Below are 15,686 nucleotides of genomic sequence, written 5' to 3' on the forward strand. Positions count from 1 at the left end.
ACACAGTGCACAACGTTAGAGTTTTTCTATTGTAGTTTTCGTACAACAAAACCCCAGTCGGCTCCCTTAAATGTATCTTCATTTGAATCTTATGTGATTAGGCTATATTTAAAATAATGTTTGCTTGCCCTTTCCCGACTCAGGATAAAAAGATCAGTTAGGTAGGTAGCGGGAATTTTTTTCGAAACAATTTAACGAATATGAGGTTAAAATAGTTCTTAATGGGATTAGAAAATTCTTGAAAAAAATAAATCTTTTATTGAGGTTAAAAAATATTTGAGTGTGTCCATTTTAACATGTATTCAGTCGATTGGGAGAGGGCAAACAACCAATTTTTGAAAGATGGCCTCAAGAGGAATTTGTTTATGGATTATTTTTGGATATTGCCTCCAGAAATACTGAGCAGTTCTAATCATTCCACAAAACTATTTCCCTAAAAAAAAAAACTGGGTTTTTTTTATTTCAGCATTCTGTCTGTCAATATTTTTGAATCAACCATTTTTGTTATTTAACATCTCGGATAAAGTGTCCTACTTTAAAATAACCCGTGAATGAAAAATCGGAAATCTTATATTTCTATCTGTTTTGCTTTTGTTTTCTTTAATTACATTTTTTTTTTATAGATTAAGCTTAAATAGACTTATATTTGTCAAATACAAAAGAATATACATGTACTATCCTTTCCAAAAAGTACGTTCAAAAGGAAAAAGTCATTGATCATTAGAAATATTTTTTTTATTTAAACCTGCATGACAGTGACTTCGAAAAATTATATTTAGAGTGAATGTATGTAAAGCTTTAAAAAATAGTCATGTGTGTATGTATGTTAATAAGTATATTGCAATATCTGATTCAATTATTATTTGCGTAAAATCACATACATGTACAATGCACCCTACCTCGGATATTTTATAGAGTCTGTGAGAATTTAAAACAGACAAATTATGCATTCATGTACATCTATATAGTTAAGACCTTTCCTTAAAGACAGAAAGCTTAATTGGTAATTTTTTCCAATTTTATGGCAGGTTCATCACAATTCCCCTAAGTTACATGAAATCTAGTACATGACAAATGTTTACTGATTTGCATGATTGGTTAGAGAGCTAAATAACTAAATAAACATGAGAATGAGCGATTTCACCTAATACTTGTTTCAAATAATTAAGGAGGTACCCTGTAAAAGGAATATGATAGATTTTGAGGGAATTTGATTTAAATAATAATTCATCATATGAACACCCTCTTTTAAAATATTAAAGTTTATAGTATTTTTTAATGATAATATGATTTATTCTTGATCAAATGTTCTATTCATTCAATAAATGTTATTTCCAGTAGTTATAGTGACACAATGATTTCTGTCCCAAGTTTGATCTGCCTCCTTTTGACTGCGGCGATGATCTTTGATATGGCTGAAGCATCCAAGCCTTGTAAAGGTAAACAGTGTAATCATTCTTTTCAAAACGATAAAAATGAGGCATGTCTCCTTATAATGTCAAGAGTGAAACACATTAACAACAAAAACAACAAAAACACTTATATAGTTTATACCTGCATTGGTGCGAAGAATTATACAAATTAATGACTATTAATAATTACAAATTGTTGTCTATCTATTGGACATAATGATCATGTGCTATTCCAATAAGTTTCATTCACGTAGTTACTGATACTTTTTTCAGGTAAGAAACATTATGAATTTTCCTGTTTGCTTTTCTTTAGTGTAAAATAAGTCTGTACATAGAATATACAAGAACATCGATATAATCCATTTTAATGTGTTCTTCTTCAAATATAGATAGAGTTTTATAATAACAAGCATCCTGAGAGTATTGCATTAGCAATACTAGTCCCCTACCGGCAAGTGTAATCTGGTTCCTGTTAAAAATTGAAAATACCATAATTCCGTTAAAAATCAATGAAGCGGAACGAAATGCAAACTTGATCTGTAACTCATCAAGATACACTCACGTACCAAAAATCAGCTCAATATCTGCAAAGGTCTAGAAAAAAAATGCGGAAAACCAAATGGGACAGACTGACAGACAGACAGAGGGACAGCTAGACAGACGGACGGACAGACTCAGAGGAAACCTATATTCTCTCCGGTTTCACCGGTAGGGGACTTCTAATAACCTTCTCTCTCTCTCTCTCTCTCTGGTGTGTGTGTGATTGAAGTACTTGAAGCCATTTTTCAGGAGAGTGGGAACTTATCTTTCATGCACCAAGTGGAAACAGGCAAAGCGTTTTGAGGACTTGGAAGACGAAATACACTAAATGTGACATATTCAACCAAGTATGCCCATGTCCCATTCATAGGGGATGCCTTCCTTCTAACTTCCAGCCCGAAAAATACACTAACCCCCCAAGAAAAATTTTGAGAAGTCCATTTATTGACTACTGGAGTTGCCTCAATATTCGAAAGGTAATAATATTTTAATTATTCGTGAAGCCAGCTTATTTTAACTACAGTACCTTATAAAATAGAATCGATAGACTCAATATATTAATTTGATAGTTGTTTCATAAAGCAGAACAAAAAAGACGCATTTCACATGGATGTGTATCTGTGTAATTGCAGTAATTTATGGATCCACCATTAAATATATGTAAAAAAAAAAAGTTCCTTGTCTAAGGATTTATTCAGATTACTGTCTAAGGTATATCAACAACTAATGTGAAAATAGCTGAGTAGCTTAATTTTCAATCACTATAATACATGTATATATCTATATTACATAACCCAAGACTTTATTTTCCAATCAGTTGATGACATCTTGTAGCGCACAAATTGATCAGTGTTACCAGTATCTTATTTTTCTTAAATAAAGAGGGACATCCGGTACTCTTTATTTAAAGAAGGCCATTTCGATTTGAAAAAAAGATACAATTGATAGACCAAAGTATGTCTTGAACAATATAGGAAATTTGCGAGGCAAGGAAAATGGCACCCGCAATTTATGATTCTCACGGGCACCTAAGGGAACATGACATTGTACTCGGCGGATTTCTGTGACTAAAAAAATATATGTTCCGTTTGAGACAATATCAAAATATACAATACAGAGATTCTAGAAATTAAGTTTTCTCAAATGAAGTATAATAATCTCAAATATATGATGATTTATTTATATTTCAAATCAGTTTTATGAATATACATACAAGTAATTCCGCTTGTCAGTTATCCGTGTGACCAAGTTATTGATTAGGTTCTTGTGATAACAATATTTGAGTGATATGGTTCATAGTATCGTATTCAACGTTTTCTTTAACAATTTCACTTTACTTTAAATATGTCAAAGGCTGATATATGTTAAAAAATGACTTTCTAGAGAAAATTCTTATTAATATAGACACGTACCAAAGGCACTTGTTTCGGTAATAAATTTTTAACCCACAGTATAATAATAACACAAGGTATCTAACTCCGAATTACACGGAGTACCCCCTCCCCCAGAATCGCACTCATTTAAACTTTCAGAGGAAATACACTGACAAACTGTTAATACATATGTTTTCTACGATAATTTATCTACACAAGCATATATGGCATGCTTGTCTTTATTTTCTTTAGTCTCCGTATACAGCTTCAAAACTCTGCTCGCCGTGTGGAAAAGTCGAATTCAACCATAAAATGATATGTGCTAATCCCGCACAATCCCGCACAGAGATTTTGATTGGCTAAAAATCTGTTTCTAAAATAACTCTACGGAAGCCCAGTAGTGCAAACCAAAAATAAAAAAAGAAAAGCGAAATTATTAAATAAAGAAAAACGAAATTATTAAATAAAAATCAAACGAAATTATTAAATAATGAAAACGAAATTATCAAATAAAGGAAACGAAATTATTAAATAAAGAAAAACGAAATTATTAAATAAAAACAAAAAAATTATTAAATAAAGAAAACGAAATCATTAAATCAAGAAAACGAAATTATTAAATAAAGAAAACGAAATTATTAAATAAAGAAAAAGAAATTATTTAATTAAAAAAAACTGAAACTAAAATACGGATTTATAGATGTGCATGGTAAAGGCCTAAACCCATGAATCATTCCGTTCTACATGTATGACCTGATTTTGTTTCGATATAAAACAAGTGTCCTATTTGCATTTACACTCAGCTATTCCCGTATCGATAACATAACCAGTTGGAGTAGACAATCACAATACATGAATGGGGGAGAATTTTACCTTTGGTTATCCAATATGCTTAGATCTATGTTCTTACATTAACATGATTGTTGTGAACTTTGACCAGTCTGATGAATTGGCCAGTGATGACAAGTTTACGTTAACATTGGCTTTCTTAAACCCTCAGCTCAGAAGGTCTAATTATCAGCATACAATGAATCTGGACATGAAACATCAAAGAGATTATGCTAATAAATTGCACAAATATTTAAGATATACAGGTCTGTCAAGATTCCGTTGTTTACAACTGCAGAACTTTATAACATTTAGGAAATTCCCATGGCTATACATCATTTTTCAATTATCGCACGGTACAAAAATGCTGTAAAATGATACGTTACAGATTGGATTTTTAAAGAGAGCAAGTGCAAAAATTAAACAAGTCAAAGTGATTACAATGAGTAGATTTTAATGACTGCTTAATTTATTAAAAATTAAGCAAAACACTTCTAATTTCTTGGTCATTTAATCAAGGCATAATTAGAAGTGATGTACTAACTATTTGTTCTCACATATTCTAAATGACAAATTCTCAATGTGTATTTATATGTCAGTGATAGTTGTGATCAAACAATGCACACACTTGCATAACAAATCACACAAAGTATTCAAAACATTCTCTTTATTGTTTCAACAACCTAAGATTTATGGGTACACAGATAGGGCGCTACGTTTAGTTCGGGGGGAATTCAGCAATACGATGCGCAAGGTCTTGACCTTTCAGCGATTCATGAGCTCTTTTGGAATGTCATTAATAAGGTTAGCCATCCTCGCTACGTCCAGGCTTACAGGCTCAAACTTTCACGTTGTGGGGATGCAACACAGCATCAAATTCCCGTAAACAAAATTGAACAGTTATGAATCATTTACTTAAAAAATGCGAATTATAGGCTGTGGGCACATAATGTTTTTCTAGGTTTGTCAATTTGAATTGACATTTATCTAAGTTTTTTTTTTATTTTTTCATTTCCCCCACACTTGTTTTAATGTCGAAACAAAATCAGATCTATAGAAGTACTAAGTGATTCTTTATAACACGTGCACTTTATGGAATGATTCATGTGTTCAGGCCCTTACCATGCACATCTATAAATTCCGTATTTTAGTTTCAGTTTTTTTATTTAATAATTTCGTTTTCTTTATTTAATAATTTCGTTTTCTTTATTTAATAATTTCGTTTTCTTTATTTAATAATTTGTTTTTTATTCAATAATTTCGTTTTCTTTATATAATAATTTCGGTTTTTTTATTTTTTATTTTTTTGGTTTGCACTATTGGGCTTCCGTATAACTCGGATAAACATCGTAATGTTTTCAGGGAAAAGTCAGACGTAAACAAGTTCTATTTACTCATGCAATATTTAAACACTGGAATTGAATTTTTAAACCCACTCATTTTTTAATTTTGTTCTCTGTGCGGGATTAGTACATACCATTTCATGGTTGAATTCGACTTTTCCACACGGCGAGCAGAGTTTTGACGCTGTTTACGGAGACTAAAGAAAATAAAGACAAGCATGCCATATATGCTTGTGTAGATAAATTATCGTAGAAAACATATGTATTAACAGTTTGTCAGTGTATTTCCTCTGAAAGTTTAAATGAGTGCGATTCTGGGGGAGGGGGTACTCCGTGTAATTCGGAGTTAGATACCTTGTGTTATTATTATAGTATGGGTTAAAAATTTATTACCGAAACAAGTGCCTGTGACACGTACACCAAAATACATGTATCATGCATTACAAAAGCATGTTGTAAAAAAAATATTCATATTTATTAATCGAAATATCTCAACAACAAAAAAAAACGAACTTGCAAAACCAATACACTCTTTTGTCCCATAAAATATGTCTTCAAGTTATATAATATTCGATTCATTTTTTTCTGAAAAAGGTGTTTTGCCAATGTTCAAACACTGTTTTAATCCTATGCACAACTAGACTTAACGGTATTGTCATTTTAACTAACTTAATTTTTTTTAATAGGAAATTTGAGGTAATATAGTTTGTAATTATTAGAAGTTAGAATCATAACTTTGTCTTGAACGTAAAAATTATGTGCCAAGGATATAAACACAAATATATCACTTAAAGGTTTATATTTGACAATAATATTTTTCTTATTTTTAAACAATTACTTATGGTGGATCACCATGTATCAAAATATTTTTTTCAGGGAATATTGTAAATACTTTATTACAAACATAAAATTGATTTCATGGTTTAAAATCAAGTCTATAATACATGTACATATATACGAAAATATATATCATATTGCACACTTGTATATTATTTAGCAATTACACTTGAATAGTTTTACTTAAATCACACTTGTTGGAAAGGTCAGATTTGAGTTAAACACCCGTGGAAAAACAGTGGCATTCATTGAATTTGATGGAAGAGGTTCAAACTCCATGAACTGGTTTGACAAGAGCAGAATTTTGAAAACTAGTTGGACGGACATGCACAAATCTGGAAGCTTCAACTTCTTTTCAATTGACAAGTAGGTATTCCTTTTATAAAAATATTTGAATTCAAATAATGTACATATCCTGAAGGCGAATTCTGATTTAAAGTCTTACTTTGTAGGGAAACCCGCTATAGTAGAAAGTTCTTTATCAACAAGAATTATGGAGGCTGTCATAGAGATGCAGGTTGGTTTGTTGTTTCTGATGTCTACGGATCCAAACCTTGTAGGTGGGAAAAACGGACTCCATACCCTCAGTTCCTGTACAGTAAAAATGGGAAATTGACAAGATGGTACCAGAGAAGTAAGTTATTTATGTGGTACTGGTCATTTTGTGACGATGTCATTTTTGACAATCATTAAAATTTTAAGCAGAAATACTAATAAAAACATTAATTGACAGATATTCGAAAAAAGGGTCGCATAGAACTGTCTTGAAAAAAAAACTTAGTTTTTAGATATATATTTGGTTATTTTTGAAATATTGTAATTAATTTGATATTTTAAAGCTGTTTATTTATAAGATAAATAAGCATTTTTAAAATAATAATAATTGATTCTACCTTGCACAATAGGAAAAATAGTGAGAATTTAATTTTCTTATGTATTGTTATACACATAATTTTTTTATTAAACATAATTATACTTTTAGGATACGGAAAAGCAGAACTTCTCAACATTTACATTCAAAGAGGATAGCCGTGGAAATTGCAGCATTATAACAAAGTAAAATTGCATTAAACAACGTGTTACATATTTTTGTCTGTTACATTCAAAGAACTGTTTAACATGACGGTTTTAAAATAAATTTACGTTCAAATTTCATTTCTAGAATTAAACACTCTTCTGACTACACTGAGCTTGTTTTTTTTCGCCCATATAACACGAGGCTGAATTAGGTCCGAACAATGTCAGTTATTATGAAATGACAACATATAGTATTGAAATACATAAAATTTAATAAAAAGAGACTTGGAGACTGTGTAATATTACAAAACAATTCCTGAAGAAAAAAAAACATGCAAAAATAAAATAATTATACAATAAAATTGGCCTCCTAGTAACTTTTACATGATACAGTGTATATAAAATTGGCAAAATAGGTGACCTCCAAAATATGGCTCATACAATGTCATTTTAATATGAAATGAAATTATGTAAAATATTACGCATGAACTAGCCTTTAAAAACGACATAATAGCCTTTAAAAAGAACATACAATATGTATGCAATTAAAACACAATTCACAATCAAAACTGACTCTCAGAACCTGAGGTGGCATAATAAAAGTATGACTGTGATGGAGGTGAGTAATTCAAAAGAATTACGAGCAAATGATTGGCCGTCTTGTCTTTACAATAGCAGTAGATAGAATGATGTTTATCTCAAAAGGATGAAACTACAGGGGGTCAGTGCGGGATGCAAGAAGACAATACACAAAGTGGGGATTTACTATCTAACATAAGCTACATGTAACTTAAAATAATTTTATAAGCAAGAAATAGCATGCGGTTTTATGAATGGTGAGTGTTCAAAAGGAACGTTTTGAAAAATTTTCAAAATTACTCTGCCTTTTTATTTTATACACAGACACAGATCCATTACCCATTCATAAAAAAAAAATCTCCATAACGCTTGACACCTAGTTCGAGTAGCTTAAGTTAGTTTGTCAGTTTTCCCCAAATTCTATGCCTCGTAACTCTTCTTTCTCGAGTTCCGCAGTAGTGAAGTGCAAATCACTTTTCATGACGTCACTAACTATTTTGACCAAATTGTTAACTATAAATCTGTTTCTTTGCAGACCGTCCATCTTGCGAAGCAATGTATTTAGCTACAATTTGGCATCAGAAACTACATAACAATACTGAAGCTGAACGATTAAATTTATTATGTTTAAGCTCCATTTATTAGAGGCATGACTATAGATATTATATATGGAGTGTATTGTTAGTGAATTACTTAATTTTAACCTTGCTCTTTGACCCCATTTTTGGTGTCTTAGATTTGAGATAATTTGATAAATATCAAAATATGTTCAATTTTCAAATTAATTTTATCTGGAAAAGAGGTGATATTCCACCTTAGTGGACACAGGCAACAATCATTCCAATTTCAAAGCATGGGAAGGATCACACAGATCCTAATAATTACAGACCACTTGCTTTAACAAGCTCCATATGCAAGGCCATGGAACGGATTATCAATGAACGCCTTATATGGTTTCTTGAAACCAATAACATTCTTTCAAATATACAATGTGGTTTTAGAAAGAAAAAAAAAGCACCATTGACCGTTTAGTAAGATTGCAAACCTACAGTGTATACTCGCGATGCATTTGTTTAAAAGAGCATGCCGTATCTATATTTTTGACTTAGAAAAAGCTTATGATACTATTTGAAAATACGGTATCTTGAAAGATCTTTTTAATATTAGCCTTAAAGGAAATTTACCTTTATTTATCAAGATTTTTTTAAATGACAGAAATTTTCATAGTTATCACCATAGTAAATCAAAGTGTCAAAGTTATCACTATAGTAAATCAAAGTGTCAAAGTTATCACTATAGTAAATCAAAGTTTGCAAAGTGTCAAAGTTATCACTATAGTTAACTACAGTTAACTATAGTAAACTATAGTTAACTATAGTATTTTTTGTTAGGGCAGATATAAGTACTCTTCTTATACTATATAGTTCTGTAGTCAGATCAAAATTAGACTATTATTGTATTGTTTATGAATCAGCAAGGAGCTCTTATTTGAAAGTGCTAGACGCAATCCACCATCAAGACCTTCGATTGTGTTTAGGGGCTTTTCGAACTTCTCCTGCAGACAGTTTATATGTTGAAGCAAATGAACCACCTTTAGACTTAAGAAGAATTAAACTAACTTACAGTGCTTAATAAAATTGAAAGTAAATACTGATAACCCTGCATATAACTGCGTTTTTTATCCGCAGCATGAAGATTTATAAAGGAAAAAGAAAACATTTAATTAAACCAGAAATTACTTAAACCAGCTGTAATACATCCCTAACAGAATTTAATAAATCAGAAATGAATCCCGTTGTTTTAAACGGAAGTTAACAGAAATTAAACAATCTAAATATACTAGGGATGGCGATTTGTAATCGGTTAACCGGTTACTCGGTCGGAACGATGGTAATTGGTTAGAAAATCTGTAATCGGTTAGTCGGAAAAAAATTAAAATACGTGTAAATTTCCTTAAAACACGATTTACGATGTTAAAAAACCCTGAAAATTGATAAGTTATAACGTTTCCACATTTAATTCGGCTGATTTGGAGGTAAATAATTTAATTAAGACTCTCAAGATTGAATTTGTTTTGGGTAATTGGTCACTTTGCGAAGTGTTAATTGCTGTTTAAATACCATGTCGTTACCCAGCCTGTCTTAATTATGATATTAATTAAATCTTTAAAATCTGTTAAATGATTTAAATGATTGCAATGTGTATCTTACCCCGTCTATCCTTTGCAGTTATCTATCAAATTATATTTTCAAATAAACATTGTAAATTATTTCAGACTGAGTTTCTGTTTATGGTGACAATGCACAATGACCTTGTGCTGTCACATTATCAACTTTCTACGATATTTAAGAGATGTTTCATGGTTTCCTTATTTTTTCTTGCCGTTCGAAATTGAAATAAAATATAATATATAGCGTACTTATCAAGCATTAACGCCTTTTTCAGTTTTCTTGTGTATATAACTAGAGTTTACTTGAAAAATAAAATATAAGGAAAATGTTATTTTGATACGATTAACCGATTAATCGGTCGGAAAGTCTTTCGGTTAACCGATTAGCAATTCTGTATTCGATTGCCATCATAAAATATACAGATGGTTCAAAAGACAAAAACAAAGTTGCTGCTGCTGCAGTGGTTAAAAAAGACGTTTTATCTGCACGACTTCCGAATAGGGCATCAATATTTACAGCTGAAGCAAAAGCAATGCAACTTGCTTTTGAATACATTCAATCTGCTAGTAACAATTTTTTTTTCAGATTCACTCTCCTGCTTGCAATCTATTAAGAATATGAACATTGATCATCCATACATTCTGGATATGTTAGCCAAGTACTATCACTTCTCTAAACAAGGTAGAATTGTTGAATTTTGTTGGATTCCAAGTCATATTGGTATCTCTGGAAATACTAAGGCTGATAGTGCTGTCACAAATGCACTTCAATATGAAATTGTACGCTTTAAAGTTCCTTACACTGATCTGACTTATATCAACTCTTTTTGGGAAATATTTTGGGAATTTTGTGATAATAATAAACTTTATGGCTGCAAAACAAAACAAAGTTAACCAATCATCTGATTTTGACCTGAAACGTCAGGACGGTCATTATATCAAGAGTACGTATTGGACATTCAAGATTTACTCGTTCACATTTACTAAACAGGGAACATCAACCTGAATGTATATCTTGAGACTGTGCAGTGAATATGCATCATATACTTTTAGAATATACTGGGGGGGGGGGGGTTTCGCCTGAAAGCAGACTTTTTAATAAAGTGCACACAATGCATGACCTTTTTACAAATATTAATACTCATACAATTTTACAATACTAGAAGGAAACTGATTTTTACAGTAAAATTTAGATTTACATTGTCAGAGAAACCCCAAAAACTTTAACCCGGAACGTAAACTTCAACCGCCGAAATATGGCTGAAATATTGCCGACTCCGCGTCAAACAGTAACAATCAAACAATCACTCTCTTTTGAATTCAAATTGTTTGAATTTATTGTTAAAATATGTCTACCAAAGAAGGTACACTTTGAGCTTTATTGTGACCTAAAAATTTCATGTTCTTAAGGTTTTCCCAAAGGTCAACGTGTCCAAAAATTTATTTTTACAATAGCTCCAAAACTATGTGGTTTATAAAGTTCAAACTTTTACAGTTTATAAATATATCATTGATTAACAGATAGAAAGTATCACTTGATAACAAATACTTAAAGAAAGTATTTATCGAGAAAAATTCTTTTCAAAAAAATGCATATATTTTTTAAAAATACACCTTATTAATTCCGTACTTTTAGTGAAAGCCATCATTGCAGAAACAATATATGTTTATCAATGAAAGGCAAGTTGGACTTCGATAGCCTCTGGAAAGTTGTTTCCCCTGTTCATTTTATCCAAATGTTAAGATTTGAAACCTAAAGTACATTGCAAATGGCGGATTTTACACGGTTCTTGTCTTTATACATGTCATGCATTCAATAACAGCCTTTCAGAGACTAGTCACGTGCAACTTTCCCTTCATTGATAAACATATATTATTTCTTCAATGATGGTTTTCACTAAAAGTACAGAATTAAGCAGGTGCTGACCTTTGGCAAAACCTTAAAAGAGTTATGAAATTGCCTGTAATATGAGTTGAGTAGGTGAATGTGATAAATTATGAAAGAATAAAGAATGAAGGAGGACAATTATTGAAATATGACGTTATTACAAGGAGTGATCAAAAAGTTCGCGAAATAATTGAATTACTTCCATATAAGAAATAAAATTTGGTTACAGTATACATCATTTTTTAAAGTAGTCCTCTCCGATTTAAATGCACATCTGATACCGTTCTGTCAATGTGCGAATCACGTGATCCAGGCGGTCACGTGACATGTTTCTTAGCACTGTTCACAAAAGCCACAAGCCCTTAGATCGCTTTAAAAAAATTTAGGTGTTAAAAAAAAATAAAGGTACCCAAATTCGCCAATAAAATACTTTTAAATCAAATGATCGAAAACTTTACTTTCTATTCATAACTATTCACATAAACACAATCTACGTTACTACCAAAGTTCTTTCCGAAATTCCGTATATTTCCCGAGATATGCTGTAATCATATTTCAAAATTGACCTTATTTTTTTTTATTCGACATAAGCTTGGGCCTCTGAATAGTTGCACTAATTGTAAAGCGGGAACGACGGGACGAATTCTTCCCGGAATTTATCCTACACTCTCGGAATATTTTATTTTTAGCACTCAGTCTCTACAAAATTTTATTTGATTTGATCATATGGTCTTACTAAGTTACCAACAACATTTTAGCGGTTTAATTTTTTAAAAAAATCAAAAGGTATATTATACATTCCGGGAAAATTTCGTTCAATCATAGTTCTTTTTACATTAAAAAGCAACATGGCTGTGAAGTTGTTGAAGCAAACATTTACTAATTTTTTTTAGCGAAAGGAATTATTACTGACTTAACCTTACGATCTGGAGTAAAAAATCAACTTTAAATTGTTGATTTTGCAAATACTATGCAGCTGTTCGCTGCAGTTCAAACACCGTCTGTATACATGTGAATAACCAGGGCCCAAGCTAATGTCGAGTAAAAAAAAGCAGGTCAAATTTGGAATTGATTTCACCATATCTCGAGAAGTACATGAAATTTCGGAATGAACTTTGGTAGTAATGTAGATTGATTATATATGTATAGATATGAAAGTAAAACTTTAGAGAATTCGATTTAAAAGTATTTTATTAGCGAAAGTGGGTACCCTATGTAAGGAGTTCCAAACCTTTATCTTTTTAATACACCCCGATTTTTTAAAGTCGGATTTAAGCGATTCAAAGGCCTGTGGCAAAAGCTAAAAGATTTTTTCGAGTCTTATATTTCTTACCATGCAAGTTATTTTTATATAACAAGAACAGTCCATTTGTCAGTAATGGCAAAAAGGATGGATGGATAATGATATCCTTTCCCAGAATGAGCATCGTGACGATCACAAGTCGAGTCCTCTGTCTTTGGAGCATCATTTATCCAATGTGGATAACGTATGGGCGCCTTCTGATATGTTTAAAGTCTAAAGTAAATGCTATTTTAGGGATTTAATAATCATATTATTGTTAAGATATTTAACTATTTTTCTAACTGTAATTTAGCGATCTTTCGTTTAAAAAAAATCAACTAAGGACACATCTCTTCCCCAGCTTGCTTTCGCTGAGCAACAGAACACACATAATTTTTAACCATCTCCCTTCCTTCACTAAAACAATAAATCCAATTAATAATTGAACTTCTGGCAAATCTTTTATTAGCTCACCTGAGCTGAAAGCTCAAGTGAGCTTTTCTGATCACCCGTTTTCCGGCGTCCGTCCGTCTGTAAACTTTTCACATTTTTAACTTCTTTATCTTAAGAACCACTGGGCCAATTTTAACCAAAGTTGGTACAAAGCATTTCTGAGTGAATGGAGATTCTAAATTGTTAAAATGAAGGGCCAAGCCCCATTCCAAGGGGATGAAATCAAGAAAAGGCAAAAATAGGGTGGGGTCATTAAAAATCTTCTTCTCAAGAACCACTGGACCAGAAAAATGAAACTTATGTGGAATCTTTCTGAGGAAGTGTAGATTCTAAATTGTCAAAATCATGGCACCGGTTGGTATGGTGGGGCCACAATATGGAATCTAAGTTTAACATTGAAATATAAAGGAAAAATCTTTAAAAATCTTCTTTTCAAGAACCAAGTGCACTGGATAAGGAAAGCTGAAACTTAATTGGAAGCTTCCTGAGGTAGTGTAGATTCTAAATTGATCAAATCATGGCGCCCGGGGTAGGGTGGGCCACAATAGGGAATGAATTTTACATTGAGATATTTATAGAAAAGATCTTTAAAAATCTTTTTCTCGCGAACCACTGGACCAGGAAAGCTGAAACTTATGAGGAAGCTTCCTGAGGTAGTGTAGATTCTAAATTGTTCAAATTATGACCCCTGGGAATAGGGGGGGGGGACAATAGGGATTATTTATTACTAGGGGAAAATCTTTAGAATTCCTCAAGAGCAAATCCATGATGAATTATATTAATGTGGAAACATCCTCTGATGTGTAGGGTGGGACTTCAAAAGGCGATCAAAAATACAGAAGAATACATGTATTTTGGGAGAAAAAATCTGATGCAGAACAGCAACAGCGAAGTGACTAAGGTGAGCGTTGTGGCCCATGGGCCTCTTGTCTTCATAAACCTTGTACAAATTATTATATGCCACTGCAAAGGAATTTCCAAGGTATGCTTTAAACTTTACAGCGGTTTGTCGCTCGAGTACGACTGAGAAAACCATTTTTTGTAACAAGTCATCTATATATTGACAAAATTTGTATTGAAACCATACCTTGTTCTTTGGATGATCCTCGTAAAACCCAAACACCGTATGTAATAGTTGGGCTATATATATTAAGCCAAACCGATACATCTGTATGGTAACCACTGATTACTACTCTTTGGGTATACTTTCAAACATTCAGGTAAAATATATCCAAAATTTTCATGAAGTTAAAAATAAGGCTTATATATACAATCCAATATATACAAAAGTGTGGAAAGATCGAAATTTAACAAAAATATCTTTATGTCTTGAAACAATTCAAAGAGAATGAACAAGCACGTATTCACAGCTTCGTGTGCCACGTGGCTTCTCATTTGAACAAACTTGAATTTAATTTTGTAAGGAAGTTTTCGCATGTTTCATCTTTTCTGACCTAGTTGTTCTGGAGAAGACTTTTAAATGACTTTTTTCTTTTGCCTTTTCTCACATTGTTCGCCATAGCTGGGACATGGCATTTCATTTGACAAAAAAAAAATTAATGACTGGTTAAAATTACCCTAGTGGTTCTGGAGGTTAAGATGTAAAAAGTTAACAGACAGACTGACAATTCTTGATCAAAAAAGCTCACTTGAATATTTGGATCAGGTCAGCTGAAACAAATGTACATTGAAGCTGAATTAAATGTAGATGAAAAAATGTTTTTATTTATCAACGTTATTACATGTTAATTTTCAGTACAATGAGAATTATGATAACCAATGTTTGGTGGTTAATTAAAACAGTGAATTATATAAAAGAAATTACACAGATTATGATTTAAAAGATTTATTCAGATTAAATCAAGACGACACTTATCCATAGTTTTGTAAGTACATTTTAAACTTGTTTTAACGAATTAAATTTGTTTAATCAAATTCTACACTTAGGACCTATGGAAAATATA

The 15,686-nt window shown here is 31.6% G+C and overlaps 1 protein-coding gene across 1 annotated transcript; it reads left to right on the top strand.

Moving 5' to 3' along the window:
• Positions 1-1,335: 1,335 nt before the first annotated feature.
• LOC133192520 (uncharacterized) lies at positions 1,336-7,522 on the top strand. Its single transcript, XM_061328513.1, has 5 exons — positions 1,336-1,439; positions 2,202-2,428; positions 6,539-6,699; positions 6,786-6,967; positions 7,316-7,522. The coding sequence occupies exons 1-5, from the start codon at positions 1,355-1,357 to the stop codon at positions 7,360-7,362; spliced, it is 702 nt and encodes a 233-aa protein (XP_061184497.1). The 5' UTR covers positions 1,336-1,354; the 3' UTR covers positions 7,363-7,522.
• The last annotated feature ends 8,164 nt before the right edge of the window (positions 7,523-15,686 follow it).

Source organism: Saccostrea echinata, unplaced genomic scaffold (genome assembly GCF_033153115.1).
Source record: "Saccostrea echinata isolate AGI-Se365-2 ecotype Australia unplaced genomic scaffold, CSIRO_AGI_Sech_v1 ptg000025l, whole genome shotgun sequence".
Classification (NCBI taxonomy): Eukaryota; Metazoa; Mollusca; class Bivalvia; order Ostreida; family Ostreidae; genus Saccostrea; species Saccostrea echinata.

Excerpts from the sequence above, each read along its gene's own strand:
- LOC133192520 (XM_061328513.1), top strand. The coding sequence starts at position 1,355 with ATGATTTCTGTCCCAAGTTTGATCTGCCTCCTTTTGACTGCGGCGATG. Across the intron at positions 1,440-2,201 it reads AGCATCCAAGCCTTGTAAAG|GAGAGTGGGAACTTATCTTT; the intron begins GTAAACAGTGTA and ends GCCATTTTTCAG. Across the intron at positions 2,429-6,538 it reads GTTGCCTCAATATTCGAAAG|GTCAGATTTGAGTTAAACAC; the intron begins GTAATAATATTT and ends CTTGTTGGAAAG.